Source organism: Bufo gargarizans, chromosome 6 (genome assembly GCF_014858855.1).
Source record: "Bufo gargarizans isolate SCDJY-AF-19 chromosome 6, ASM1485885v1, whole genome shotgun sequence".
NCBI classification, from domain to species: domain Eukaryota; kingdom Metazoa; phylum Chordata; class Amphibia; order Anura; family Bufonidae; genus Bufo; species Bufo gargarizans.
In genome coordinates, this window is record NC_058085.1 from 283,591,244 (window position 1) to 283,605,428 (window position 14,185).

The following is a 14,185-nucleotide window of genomic DNA, read 5'->3' on the forward strand; positions in this document are numbered from 1 at the left end:
GGAGACCTGATAGATGAGATGTCCCAGCAGGAAAATCCACTTCAGAGGGCAGACCAGGGATGGTACAGAGTGCAAACGGAGTTGATTCTCTCCATCAGCCATCCTGTATGTTACCAAACAGTTGAGTTAATAGAAGCATATTAGTAACTGCTTATAATACAGTTCTCCGATAATTTTCACTCCTGAGCCACAGTTTCATAACGGATGCAATAACCAATACGCAGAGACGTGGTACAGATAAATTCGTTTTTAATAAAGGAGTTAATTTTCTTTCAATCCTATATAAAACAATAGCAATTAAAAACTTCATTTTGAAAGTAATATATTTACATATGAACAAGTAACTGTGCAAAATGTACAAGAAAACAAAATGGAAAGACAAGATCGGCAGGCGGGGGGGAGAGACGACGAGGTGATGTAACAGCGGTCAGATAGAAATACTGATCAGAGTTCTGTGAACAAGGCAGAGAGATCTGGAGTAAGGGGGGGGGGACACACACAAAGCCAGACTATTTACACTCAGAAAAGTATTACCAATCGACAGTTTAATACAGTAACCTCTGAAAATATAAAGAACCAATTAGTATAGTTTTTTTTCCGCAATAAAAAAATAGGTACAAAGACGGGGCTATTGCCATGGTGACAGAAAGCTTGTCTCCAAAGCTTGCATACTGTTATTAACAAAATAATTATGGTTTTTACATAGTCATTTGCGGTAGAACTGGAGATTTTGTATTCTAGAACCCCCCCCCATCATGTGCCAAAAATCTACAGTAACTACTCAAAAATTACAGCAAGCCATGTATAGACTTTACCACGTGTGTCACAAAAGAAAAAATACTTAATTTAACCCTTCCTGTGCTATAAACACAGATGTCTGCTGTAGAGGCAGGGTGAACATAAAGGAGAAATAAAAAGTAAAATGAAACAGTGCAAGTAAAATATATATATTTATATATTTGTCATAAAATGTTAACTTCCTTTGTCATATAAACTTTGCAACTGCCCACAGGGTACACAAATTCATTTTTTTTTTATACAAACAAAAAGCTAAAACAGCATTGCATTGTTTTTTTTCTTCCCAAGTTAAATTTTTTTTCCTACAGAAAAACACTTTTTTAAAGTTTTATTGTGGAAAATTATTTAAAAACTGAGGTTGTTTTAAACAAAATGGTAATGATATACAAACAAAAAACAAAAACAAAAAAAACTGTAGATTGTTAAAATTTCAGAGACGAAAGAGGATTCTGGTCTGTGCATCCCACGGCAGTAGAGGTGTCCAAGCAGATAAAACCAATAAATATGAAAAAGAAGGAAGCAACGGGGTGGGGGGTCCTCTGCCATCTGCAAAAAAAGGAGCAATGCATAACTTGTTAACCCCTCACCAGCAATGATGGGGCGAACGAGGGGTAAAAGATGGAATTAAAATTTATGGGCGAAGTAGTTAAAAGTAGAATAAAGTTTTAAAAATGGAATCCATTCATTAAAAGGAACAGGTTTTCCTTATATGGCTTGTTTTGCAGAAGGCAGCTTTCCTCGTCGTGGGGTCCGTCCAAGAATTCTCCTCTCTTGCAGCTCTCTGTGCCATTTACCACCATTTGGAGGTTTTATTTAAAAATGGAAGGACTTTGTAGATTTTACGATTACCATTCCATAAAGAAGTTGGGGGTGAGGAAGCAAAAAAATAAAAATTTGCAAAGTATAAAATAGTCCCAGCAGAAGGAAAAAGGGGGGAAATGGGGTGTCGTCTTTGCAAAAACAAAAATACCTTGATCTTTTCCATTTTTGTTTAGTTTTTTTTACTGTATCTGTATTCACTTAAGGAATGCTTTATATAGCAATAGTGAATGGCTTGTCTCTCGCTCGTTTTCCAAACAAAATATGAGGTCCCTGAGATTGACTCGTGTTATCCTTTGTCTTGTAAACGGTCTGCTGCCCCCTGCTCCAGAACTGCTGGCGGGCGTTGTACTTGTGCTCGATGCCTGCAGAGAAAGAAGGAGAGGCCTGTTAGTCTAGTAACAACATGGCGGACGAGCGTCTCGTTTTCATTGATATCTCCTGCACAGCAGAATACAAGTGACTGGCCACATGTTGCCGAATCCGTGCTGCAGCCCCTTCATTCTCAAAATCAGTGTGGGTAGCATATGCCACCCCTTTACAACATAACGTGGTTAAAATGCTACAGATTTGCAGTTTTTTCATGCAGCAAATCTGCGACATTGTACAGTATCAGCCAAGTGAATCAAGTCTGCACCAGAAATTGAGCAGGGGCGCAGATTTTAAGCCTGCAGCATATGTCAGTTCATGCCGCAGATTTCCATTGCAGATGTCACCCTTGGTCATGCAAAAAGTGAAATTTCCATCAAAATCAGCAGCATTCCCGAGACAAAATCTGCAACAGAAACACCATATCTTCCGTTCTTATTTTCTTCTGCAAAAATTTCAGTCATGTGTGAACATACCCTTTAGGAACTGCATGGTTAAAAATATCTACTTCCAAAAACTGGGGCATATTATGACTTAATAGAGAAGGGTAGAGGAGGGGGTGTCCCAGTTAGCGCTGGCAGTGAGTAGCCATTACCGGTGATAGAAAATACCCTTTATGCAACGCCAATGCTTATAATGAATGCGGGTGAGCCAGTCTGAAGCCACATTCAGATTCTGTACATGGGAACCTCCTGAAATTGACTATATTGCTAGGAAATAATACAGTGTTTGGTCAGTAATTTCCATCAGTGACTTGTGAGCCAAAACCAGGAGTGAGATGAGGTATAATGGAAAGATCTGCACCTGTTCTGTGGTTTTAACCAGCACCTGTTTTTGGCTCACAAATGGAAATCACTGACCAAACAGTGAAGTGTGAACGAGGCCTTAGTGAACAGGCCAAATAGTTATTCATTAGAGAATAGAAGGTTCTTCATGATTTATAATTACAATAGGAAACTGCAGTTTTGCTTTCAATTAAAGGGGTTGTCTCATATCAGCAATAGGCATTTATCATGTAGAGAAAGTTAATACAAGGCCCTTACTAATGTATTGTAAATGTCCATATTGTCTCCTTTGCTGGCTAGATTTATTTTTCCATCACATTATACACTGCTCATATGCAGGGGTTACGACCACCCTGCAATCCAGCAGCAGTGGTCGTGCTTACACACTGTAGGAAAAAGTTTATGCTTTGCCTATGCTTACTCCCGTGGTCTCAGCCACCAGAGAGGCTAGCACTTTTTCCAATAGTTTGCAAGAACGACCACTTCTAGATCACAGGGTGGTCGTAAACCCTGGAAACGAGCAGTGTATAATGCAATAGAAAACTGAATCAAGCCAGCAAAGGAAGCAATATGGACAATCACAATACATTAGTAATTGCCTTGTATTCACTGTCTCTACATGATAGATGCCATTTGCTGAAGTGAGAAGACCCCTTTAAAACCATTCAAAAGACAGCTATTAAGTATATATTCACATTTACATTAATGTCCCATACATAATTCAGGCGATTGAGAGATTCTGGTCGTAGTATCAAGTAGGCTAAGTCAGTGACTATGGCTTTGGATGATTCTGTTACAAGTACAACCTTGGGTATCTGGAGAGATTTAGGCATCAAGGGACCTCTTGGAACAGAAGGACAGGAATCTACAGTACTACTTTTTATGCGCCGAACCAAACTAAGGATTGCTACATGGCTTAAAGGGATTTTTTGGGATTAAAATATTGATGATCCATCCTTAGGATATTATCTGATCAATGGAGGTCCGCCTCCAGGAACACCTGCCAGTCAGCTGTTTGAATGCGATTGGTCACAAGGCCTGTGTGCATATCAATCCCTTTCAAGTAGATGGGCCTGGGATGCAATACCAAGCACGGGCACTATGCAACATACGGCGCTGTGCTTGGTTTGCTGTGAGGATGCCGGATCATTCAGGGTAGGAGCCTCTTCAAAACAGATCAGCGGGAGTGGGAATCAGACTGATCATCAATATTGTGCTCTTGTAACACCCTTTTACATAGGATAGACAGGGTCTCATTGGAGAAGATGGTATTTTGAAACAATTTTCTATTTTGTTTCAAATAAAATTTTTAGTTGAATGGCGTGAATTTAGTTTGGAGGGGGAATAAGGCTACTTTCACACTCGCGTTTTGTGCGGATCCGTCCAGATAATACAACCGCATGCATTCATTCAGAACAGATTTGTTTGTATTATCTGTAACATAGCCAAAACGGATCCGTCTTGAACACCATTGAAAGTCAATGGAGGGCGGATCTGTTTTCTATTGTGCCAGATTGTGTCAGAGAAAACGGATCCGTCCCCATTGACTTACATTGTGTGCCAGGATCCGTTTGGCTCAGTTTCATTAGACGGACACCAAAACGCTGCAAGCAGAGTTTTGTTGTCCATCTCCAAGGCGGAATGGAGACTGAACTGATGCATTCTGAGCGGATCCTTTTCCATTTTGGACCGCTTGTGAGAGCCCTGAACGTATCTCACAAACTGAGACCCAAAACGTGTGAAAGTAGACTTAAATGGGGGGGACCCACGCCTGACATTGATGGAATACCTCTTTAAGGAATATGTTCCAGCACCTATTAAATATCTTGGATGATGCAAACAAAAAAAAAAAAATTATAATTAGGATTTGGTATAATTTAAAAAAAAATGTATTATTATTTGTGTATATGTTGAATTATGGGTGAGGAAAGGGAAGGGATATGCTTTGTTTTATTTAAAGAAGAACTCCCACAAAAATCTTTATTCTCTGACCCATTAGAAAGGTACATGATGTGCACCGTAGTCAAGGTAATCTTACCGGTGAGTTATAACCTCCCTTCTTATACTCAGCTGTGTCAGGTGACTAACACTCTGACTTCCTGTCCTGTGTCAGTTGAAGAGGCAGTTACTTCTCTATTCCGTCCTATGTGACTGATATAAAGGCTACCACAGAAATACATAGAGAAATTGTCTCCCTGTCCACACGTGCTATTTGGATAGTCAGAGTATTGGTCACATGACACAGCTGAGGATCAGAAGGGAGGTTATAACTCACTAATACAGTCACTGGTAAGAAAATTACCTTCATTAAATTTTACATCATGTACCTTTCGAATAGGTCAGAGAATAACAATTTATGTAGGAGTGCTTCTTTAATGTTCTGCAAAGATGTTCAGGTTGGAAAATATCTATATATTTTTTTTTTTTCTAAGTCCTGTTACTTCCATCCAATTCTTTTCTTCGCCTGTCCCTAATAGTAAATGGGGTCGGACGGAGCCTTACAAACTTCGGAATGCACAGAGATCCAGCAGGATATTCCGGCAGTGGATCTCAAGGGCTAATGTGAAACTAGCCGTAGATACTAATAGGCATTACATGCTTATTAGAAAACAGTTGGAAAATCCTGTTTTAAGTTAGTTTCATTGGAATTTCCAGATTTTTTATTTTTTTTCATTTAGTGCACAAATTTACAGGTATCTAACAAAAAAGCCACAGGGAATTTTTGGGCTAGATTAGGTAGAAAAAGAAAAAAAATGTGAAAATGCACTTGGGAGAATTGATGAGGCACGACTGTCTGTAATCTTAAGTTACATTCCAAAATAGGATACACAGAGAACTCGTCCTAGATTTCGGGAAGTGGATGCAAAATTCTTTCACATTACTTGGAATTGTGTTGAAATCCAGACGTTTTGGAGTGCAGGACGAATACAGGTTGGTCAGCACAGTTTCTCTATAGCAGGGGTGCACAACCCGCAGGCTGCATGTGTCCCTAGAGCCAAGGTTTGCGGCCCCTGTCCTGCTGGACAACTGTGTTTGTCTGGAGTGCCGCACTGAGCTGGATGACAGCACCGGCTGCTGCAGTCTAGCAGGGGCAGAGCGGGTCCCCGGGTCAGCCGAGGAGAAGGCAGAAGCAGTTTATCAGCACTTCATCAGCACTTCTGCCTTCTCCTCAGAAAGGTGGCATAGCTTTCGATGAGCGCTATGTAGTCACATGATCGCCGGGTGTCTTGGGGGCAGAGAAGCACAGAGCTGCAGGATTAGTAGACCCTGATCAGCCCTGCCTCGTAAAAAGTCCTCATTGTCTCCCAAAGGGAGACCTTTCAGTGACCTCTTGGGGACTAATGATGTGAATTTTTATAATATATGCAATATATATTTTAGATCATTATTAAAATATAAAAAAAAGAAATTAAAAATACGGTAAGTGTTCACTGTTCCCCAATGGTTTTTTTATGAGCTCTTAGGGGACATATGTGGCAAAAATATATTTACAAAAATAAGTATCAGTAATAAACCAATTATAAAAAAAAAAAAAAAAAAATGCAAATAAAAGTAAAAAATAAAAAGCAAAAAGTGCCTCTTGGGGGACATAATATGTAGCAGAAATATATTAAAAATTAAGTTAAAAAAAAAAAACATAAAAGAAAAAACACCCACATCAACCAAAACGGTCTTATATAACACAAAAATAGGGAATTATAATAATTTTGTTTGCATATTTAAAGAATAAGGAGCTATAATGATGCCCCTGAAACAGAAGATTCATACTTACCTGCTCCACGCCACTCCAATCCTCTGCACTGCCCCCGCTGGCTCCATCTTCTGGTCCCTGCACTGTTTGCACCCTGCAGTGCATGGACATGGTCACATACACCACTCCAGACAGTGACTGGTTTCAGCGTTCACATGCTGCTTGTGGCCACATTACCGCTGAAGCCAGTCATTGGCTGGAGCAGTGTGACCATTCTCATGGCCAGCCAGATGTAAACAGTGCTGGGATCAGGAGATGGAGGCAGCAAGGGCAATGTGAAGGACCAGAGTGGCGGGGAGCAGGTAAGTATAACTTTTCGGTTTCAGGGGCCATGCTGCAGGAACTTGTTAAATAATTATTTTTACTGGTAAATGTCTTTACACAGCACAAAATTTAGGACAATAACTAGGGATATTAGGAGTGCGCGTTCCGGATATCTGGCCTGTATAATCATGCCACTGATAAGCCAATAAACAAGGAATAACTCGTTTGTCGGCTGATTTGCATATTTTAATCGGGATGATAGATGTACAATTATCATCAGCACATCTGTTATCAGGGATGGGCTACAAATAATCAATAGAACTGAATGAGGGAGGAATGACTGTGGAAGTGATCATTCCTCCCCATTCACTTTGCATTGGCTTGTGTAATAGGTTGTTGCAAACAAGCATTCACTGACACTTTTTTTTATTATTTATTTGTGGCCACACTGGATCGCTCTACAATGGAAAGTAATGGGGCGATCCTGTGTGCGGTATGCAGTCAGGCCGAGCAGCCCGAAATCAAAGCTCACCAACGTGTAGTATGTGCAGGCACTGAAGCAAAATTTATAGTGAGGTCTCCCCCGTCCCTTCTTTAAGCTCTGCGAATGATTGAAACCCATCCTATTTACATGTTAATGGGAGGTATTAATGGGGCACTTGCAGCCATTTTACATCATTCCTGGAGAACTCCGTTAAAGAAAATATCAAGCAGGCTGTGCACAGCTGTTTCCATAACTCCAATCGCGGTGAATGGGAGCCATGCAACCAGCGTAGCACAGAGAGGTAAGCCGTTTCTGGTAGCTCAGGAGTAGTTGGCTGTTATACTGCCTGTTCGGTGCTATGTGAAGCACATCCTGCTCAGACATATCCTTAACCCTGCCCATCCGTTAATCATGTTATTCCCATCTCAGCCATGAAAGGCTGAGATAGGACTAACACTTAAAATGATTTTCCGAGATTTCCTCTGGATAGGTTGTTAGTATATGATCTGTCTGGGTCCAACACCAGGGATCCCTGCAAATCATCAGTTTGAGAAGGCACAGGTGCTCTCAGTAGTGCCGTGGCCTACTCGTAGCATACCAAGCACAGCACCAAACATTGTATAGTGGCTGTGCTTAGTATCACAGCTCAGCCCCATTTATTTCTTTGGCGCCGAGCTGCACCCAGGCCACGTGACCAATGAACGTCTCGTCAGCGGCCTACTAAAAGCTGCGAGAAGGTCATGGCTGTTCATGCACAGCTTATGTCCGTCAGATAATAGGGCACATGAAACTTCTTTAGTCCTATGGATGCTTACCTCTGACCCTGACCCAGAACCCGGTGATTCCACTTTCCTCTTTTTTCGAGGACCAATAGCTGCCAACGCCGTTAAATTTGCATCCCGCTGCCTCATTTGTGCCAATTCCTGCTGTTGCATCTAAAAAAATGGCAAAGAGTACAAAGAGTTAATATAGCTGGGTTTCTGTAACCACAAAAACAAGACTGTATATTTTGCACTAATTTACATACCTCCTTGGCCTTCTGTTTTAGCCGTAACTGTTCAGGATCTTCCTGCCGTGACCGAGACTGTGGTGTCAAGAAGAGTAACGTGAGATTTCACTTAACACGAAAATCACTTCTACTCAATTTTGGTCTGTTGAAATCGACTATTTTCTTGGTCTATGATTGGGGCATGTTTATAGGTGGACACTGTATAATTCTTAGGCCAAGGCACATTTTCCCATCCCCCCCCCCCCCCCTCTATGCTCCACATAGTGACTTTGTGCGCGGTACACCGACCTTTGCTGCTCGCATGAGGATCTCCCGCTCCTGTTCGTCCTTCCTTTGCTTCTCTATTTGGTCGAGCTGCTCGAAGAACTTGAGTTGTGTCCGAACGTCACTTGACTGCTCGTACCGGTCGTCCTCCTGCAGACAGAAGGCAAGATTATGAAAAAGTAGCCACTATATAGTGCTAGCAAACCATGGGCTACAGTATACACCAAACAGACCCTTTTAGTCGCCATGACACATCACAAATACAGCTCATACTCTAAAGACACAGCCAGTTTTTCAGATACATGACCTGTACATTATCAGCCCCGTCACACATCAAAATGTGGTTGTAGAATTGTACCCTCAAGATGCATCTCCAGTCACTGATGCAAATAACATGCCTGGATTGTTCAAGGTAGTAAGAGCACATTGCACAGTGTCACTACACTAGAACCCTATAGGGTATGTACACCTGTCAGGGCGCTTTTACTATTGCATTGTACTCATTTTAAATAATACAAATATTTTTTTCAATTGTTATTTCTAAAAAATTATGAACCCCTGTCTCTGTGCAGCCTTGGGTGTCTCTAGTAGCAGGCTCAGAATTTTTACTCTGTTCAGTCAAGCAGCTTAACTGACGGCTCCTTATCTCTGATAAGAGCATGGCTTAGGGCTCATGCACACGACTGTAATGCAGTCCACAAAATGTAGATCCGCAAAACACGGATACCGGCCATATGCGTTCCACACTTTGCAGAATGGAACGGTCGGCCCATAATAGAACAATCATATCCTTGTCCATAATGCGGACTATAATAGGATATGTTCTATTTTTTTGCAGGACGGCCATGTGGACATGGAATGAACACAGGGTCATTTCCAACTGACACAGGACAGGACTCAGTCACTCTATTCATTCCTATAAGACTGACATTGAGACTCCCATAGGAATACATAGAGAAACTGGCCTCCTGTCCACACATAAGGGTACTTTCACACTAGCGTTTTTGTTTTCCGGGGTTGAGTTCCATCACAGGGGCTCAATACTGGAGTTTTATCCTAATGCATTCTGAATGGAGAGCATTCTGTTCAGGATGCATCAGTTCAGTCCTTCTTACGTTTTTTGGATGTAGAAAATGCTGCAGCATGCTACAGTTTTATCTCCGGACAAAAATACTGAACACTTGCCGAAATCTGTGTATTAGTGCCGCATCCGGCATTAAGTGTTCTGGCAAAACTGATCCGGCTTTCCGGTCTGCGCATGTGCAGACCTTTAAAAAAATGCAAAAAATAAAATACCGGATCCGTTTTTCAAGATGACACCTGAGAGACTGATCTGGTATTTCAATGCATTTGTCAGACGGATCCGACTGACAAACGCCATCAGTTTGCGTCCGGATTGGCAGCGATGGAACTGTCTGCCGGAACCCTCTGCTGCAAGTGTGAAAGTACCCTACAATGCTGTGTTATTGGGAAAGTAAGAGTGTTGGTCACATGACACAGCTGAGGATCAGAAGGCAGGGGATAACTCACAAATACAGTAAGAATATTACCTTCACTACAGGTTACATCATGTAACTTTCTGACAGATAAGAGAATAAAACATTTTGTGGGAGCGCTTCTTCAAAGTAGTGCCACCTTACATATACAACCCATTGTTTCCCAAATAGGACTTACATCAACATGGAACTGCAAGCAACTAAATTACACATAATAGTTTCATCAGTTGCCAAAGAGTATTTACTGCTAATGCATTACCCATGCAAATCTGCTTACAATGCTTATAGGAATGTAGTAGTCATTACAATACAACACATCACCTTCATGGTCCTGCGCTGGAATGTACATGAGAGGAGCCGATCAGCAGCCACATAAATGTAGCTATTAATTCCTGTGCAGTACATTAGTAAAGGCCCCTTTACACTTCTTAAGTCAGGAAGGAACGTTTCCTTCTCGTCTGCGGAGGAGACAACTGTATTTACATGCAGAGATCTCCTCCACAGTATGGGGAGGAGCGCTCATTAATGCCATTGCTCGTCGCCTTACAGAATCATTGATTGCCAGCAGCAGGGGCTGTTTAGACGGCACTAAAAAGCCCCTATTTAGTGCTTGTTTATCAGGTAATCGGTGGCATCTTTACAACGGCAGATTAACTGGTTAGCGATTATCTGCCTTTAGTCACACTTCACAAAACCAGACTTGTAAGCCACTCACCGGCTACATTACGGCCACCCTCTACCTTTGAAGCCTTTCCATCACAACATACTGTACCAATGTGATAAACCTAGGTGGACCACCCACCGACGATAAACCTCCTGGTGACTTGATCTGGGCTATGTAACCAATAACATGCTCTCCTCATGCAGTTCCCATCAAATTGTTCTTTTTATCTCCTCATAGCCTCTTGAAAAAAAAAAAAAAAAAAAATCACCTTTAGGCCGAATGCACACGGCCATTGTTCACGCTCTATACCAGTGATAACTGTTCATGATCTATACCAGTGTGTTACTGTACTGTGGCGGCAGCAGGGAGCGCACGGCGTCATAGCAACCAATGACGCCGTGCGCTCCTGCACTCAGCAGGAATCCAGCCCGTGAACAACAGCGTGTGCATTCGGGCTTTTAAAATACTAGCAGAAGGACCCGGCTTCGCTCGGGTATATTTAATCTATTTCATTTAATGTTTGTGTGTGGATGTGTATGTTAAGAGAGATCAACTATATCCACTATAACAGTGACATCTACAGCACCCCGCCCCCAAAACAGTGACCTCCACAGCCCCCACCTCTTAACACTGACCCCTCTCCCCCCCCCCCCCCTAAAGTGCCCTGTCCCTTAAAATTGGACCTCCACAGCAGCCCACCCCCTTAACTTTGACCTTTACAGCAGCCTTCCCCTTTAACAGTGACCTCCACAGGACCCCGCCCGCTTAACCATGACCTTTACAGCAATATGCCCCTTAAGACTGACCTCCATAGCGGACCTTCCTTTTAACTGTGACCTCCACAGCAGTCTTCCCCTTGGGTGGCCAGAGGTCCGGTTTTAGGCCGGACAGTCCGGCTTTCAGACTCCGGTCCTCCATCTGGCGCAGGGCCTGGATGGATACAGGGATGTCCTTTTGAACAGTTCACTCTCATAAAGCAGCACTGTGCTGTCTGTGAGCTGCAGGAAGAAAGTCACCCTCCCTCCCACCTCTGCAGCTGACAGAAGTTGATTTTTAACTTCATTTTTTCAATCCCTGTTGGCTAATAAGTGGGGGGGGGGTCTAACTGAATCAGGGCGTGGCCTAGCAGGGCCTGGGTTTTAAGTTCATCTTTTGAGGGTGGACACATTGTGGCAGGGGGCGTGTCTGGGCTCCTTCTTGCTGGCTCATTTGCATACCAGATAAACTGGATTTTCAGAAGATAAAAACCATCTATTGCTAGAACAAAGGCACATCTTGAAATAAGGTACTAAGCGCTATTAGGCCATGGCTTTACTTCAATAGCGATTATCCTGGTGACAGATTTCCTTTAAAGCTGACCTACAGCAGTAAAGATAAATGGCTGGGTTGTTATGGAAACCTGGAGTAAAACTGTATGTGGAGGCTGGAGGACCTGCAAGCTTCTACTGGCTGATAAGGGTCATGTGACCAAGCTTCTATTGGCTAATGCATTTTTATGAAAATATCTCGGGAATGGTAAATCCTAGAGATCCGAGACCTAGTCTAAAACCTTCCCAGACACCTGATGTACCTGTGTGCCAAATTTCGTGATTGTAAACGCGACGGTGCGGATTCCTTTAGCAGATATACATACACTCAGCTTTATATATTAGATACCCGACATGCCCGAGGCCTGTCATTGGGGTGGCTCCTTGCGATCGCTGTGTCACAGAGCAGATGCTGTAAGCCGCCCATCCAGCTCTTGGCCACAAGCAAGTAGTAATGTGCCAGAGATGACGAGGCCAAGCTAGAGAAATGTCAGAGATGGATGGGCGGCTTACAACATCAGCGGCCTTGTGGCTTGGTGATCGCACGGAGCCACCCCAATGACTTCAGGTCACAAAGCTCGGGCACGTCGGGTTCATTTTATAAAGGTGGTTTCTTCACTGCTGTGAGGCGATAAAAAGAACAATTACTGACGGGGACTGTATGATGAGAGCAGCGGCAGTTTGTAATTGGTTACATAGTGCAGATCTGATGACCGGTTCCCTTGAACATGGCCAGGTCTCAAACGAATTAACCCCTTAAGGACACAGCCTTATTACACCTTAGGACCAGGCCATTTTTTGCAAATCTGACCAGTGTCACTTTAAGTGGTGATAACTTTAAAACGCTTTGACTTATCCAGGCCATTCTGAGATTGTTTTTTCGTCACATATTGTACTTCATGACACTGGTAAAATAAAGTTACAAATTTATTTATTTTTTTGCATGAAAAAAAAAAAAAAAAAAAAAAAAAAAAATTTTACCAAAAATTGGGAAAAATTAGCAAATTTCCAAGTTTCAGTTTCTCTACTTCTGTAATACATAGTAATACCCCTAAAAATTGTGCTGACTTTACATTCCCCATATGTCTACTTCATGTTTGAATTATTTTGGGAATAATATTTTATTTTTTGGGGATGTTACAAGGCTTAGAAGTTTAGAAGCAAATCTTGAAATTTTTCTGAAATTTACAAAAACCCAATTTTTAGGGACCAGTTCAGGCCTGAAGTCACTTTGCAAGGCTTACATAATAGAAACCACCCCATTCTATAAACTACACCCCTCAAGGTATTCAAAACTGATTTTACAAACTTTGTTAACCCTTTAGGTGTTGCACAAGATTTAATGGAAAATAGAGATACAATTTCAAAATTTCACTTTTTTGGCAGATTTTCCATTTTAATATTTTTTTCCCGGTTACAAAGCAAGGGTTAACAGCCAAACAAAACTCATTATTTATGGCCCTGATTCTGTAGTTTACAGAAACACCCCATATGTGGTCATAAACTTCTGTACGCAGAAGGAAAGGAATGCCATACGGTTTTTGGAAGGCAGATTTTGCTGAACTGTTTTTTTTGACACAATGTCCCATTTGAAGCCCCCCTGATGCACCCCTAGAGTAGAAACTCTAAAAAAGTGACCCCATTTTAGAAACTACGGGATAGGGTGGCAGTTTTGTTGGTACTAGTTTAGGGTACATATGATTTTTGGTTGCTCTATATTACACTTTTTGTGCGGCAAGGTAACAAGAAATTGCTTTTTTGGCACCGTTTTTTTTTGTTATTTACACCATTCATCTGACAGGTTAGATCATGAGCAGGTTGTCACGGACGCGGCGATACCTAATATGTATACAATTTTTTTTTATTTATGTAAGTTTTACACAATGATTGTCCTGTTGCCATGGGAACCTTCCCTGTCTGCTCAGTAGTGGCCAGAACTGCGCAGACGGGGAAGGGTAGGGACGGGGCTCTCGGGGGGCTGCAAAGGCACAGCAGCCCCCCCAATGGGAGAGGGAGGGAGCTCCCTGCGCTGTTAACCTTTTCCATACAGCGGACCGCTGTATGGAAAGGGTTAAACGGCTGACATCGCATCACCGATGTCAGCCGTTTATACCAGGGTGCCAGCAATATGCTGGCACCCTGGTATAACCCACTAGACGCCAACGATTATTCAAT

General features: G+C 42.2%; 1 protein-coding gene across 3 annotated transcripts in view; it reads right to left on the minus strand.

Moving 5' to 3' along the window:
* Window positions 1–232: 232 nt before the first annotated feature.
* TAF4 (TATA-box binding protein associated factor 4) overlaps window positions 233–14,185 on the minus strand; it is a 64,879-nt gene continuing 50,926 nt past the window's right edge. For all 3 annotated transcript variants that reach the window (XM_044298312.1, XM_044298315.1, XM_044298314.1), the window contains 4 exons: window positions 8,568–8,693; window positions 8,298–8,354; window positions 8,086–8,205; window positions 233–1,982 (listed from right to left, as the gene is read on the minus strand). In XM_044298312.1, the coding sequence (XP_044154247.1) occupies window positions 1,815–1,982; window positions 8,086–8,205; window positions 8,298–8,354; window positions 8,568–8,693 (471 nt within the window). In that variant the 3' untranslated portion in view covers window positions 233–1,814. The remainder of the gene's footprint in view (window positions 1,983–8,085; window positions 8,206–8,297; window positions 8,355–8,567; window positions 8,694–14,185) is intronic.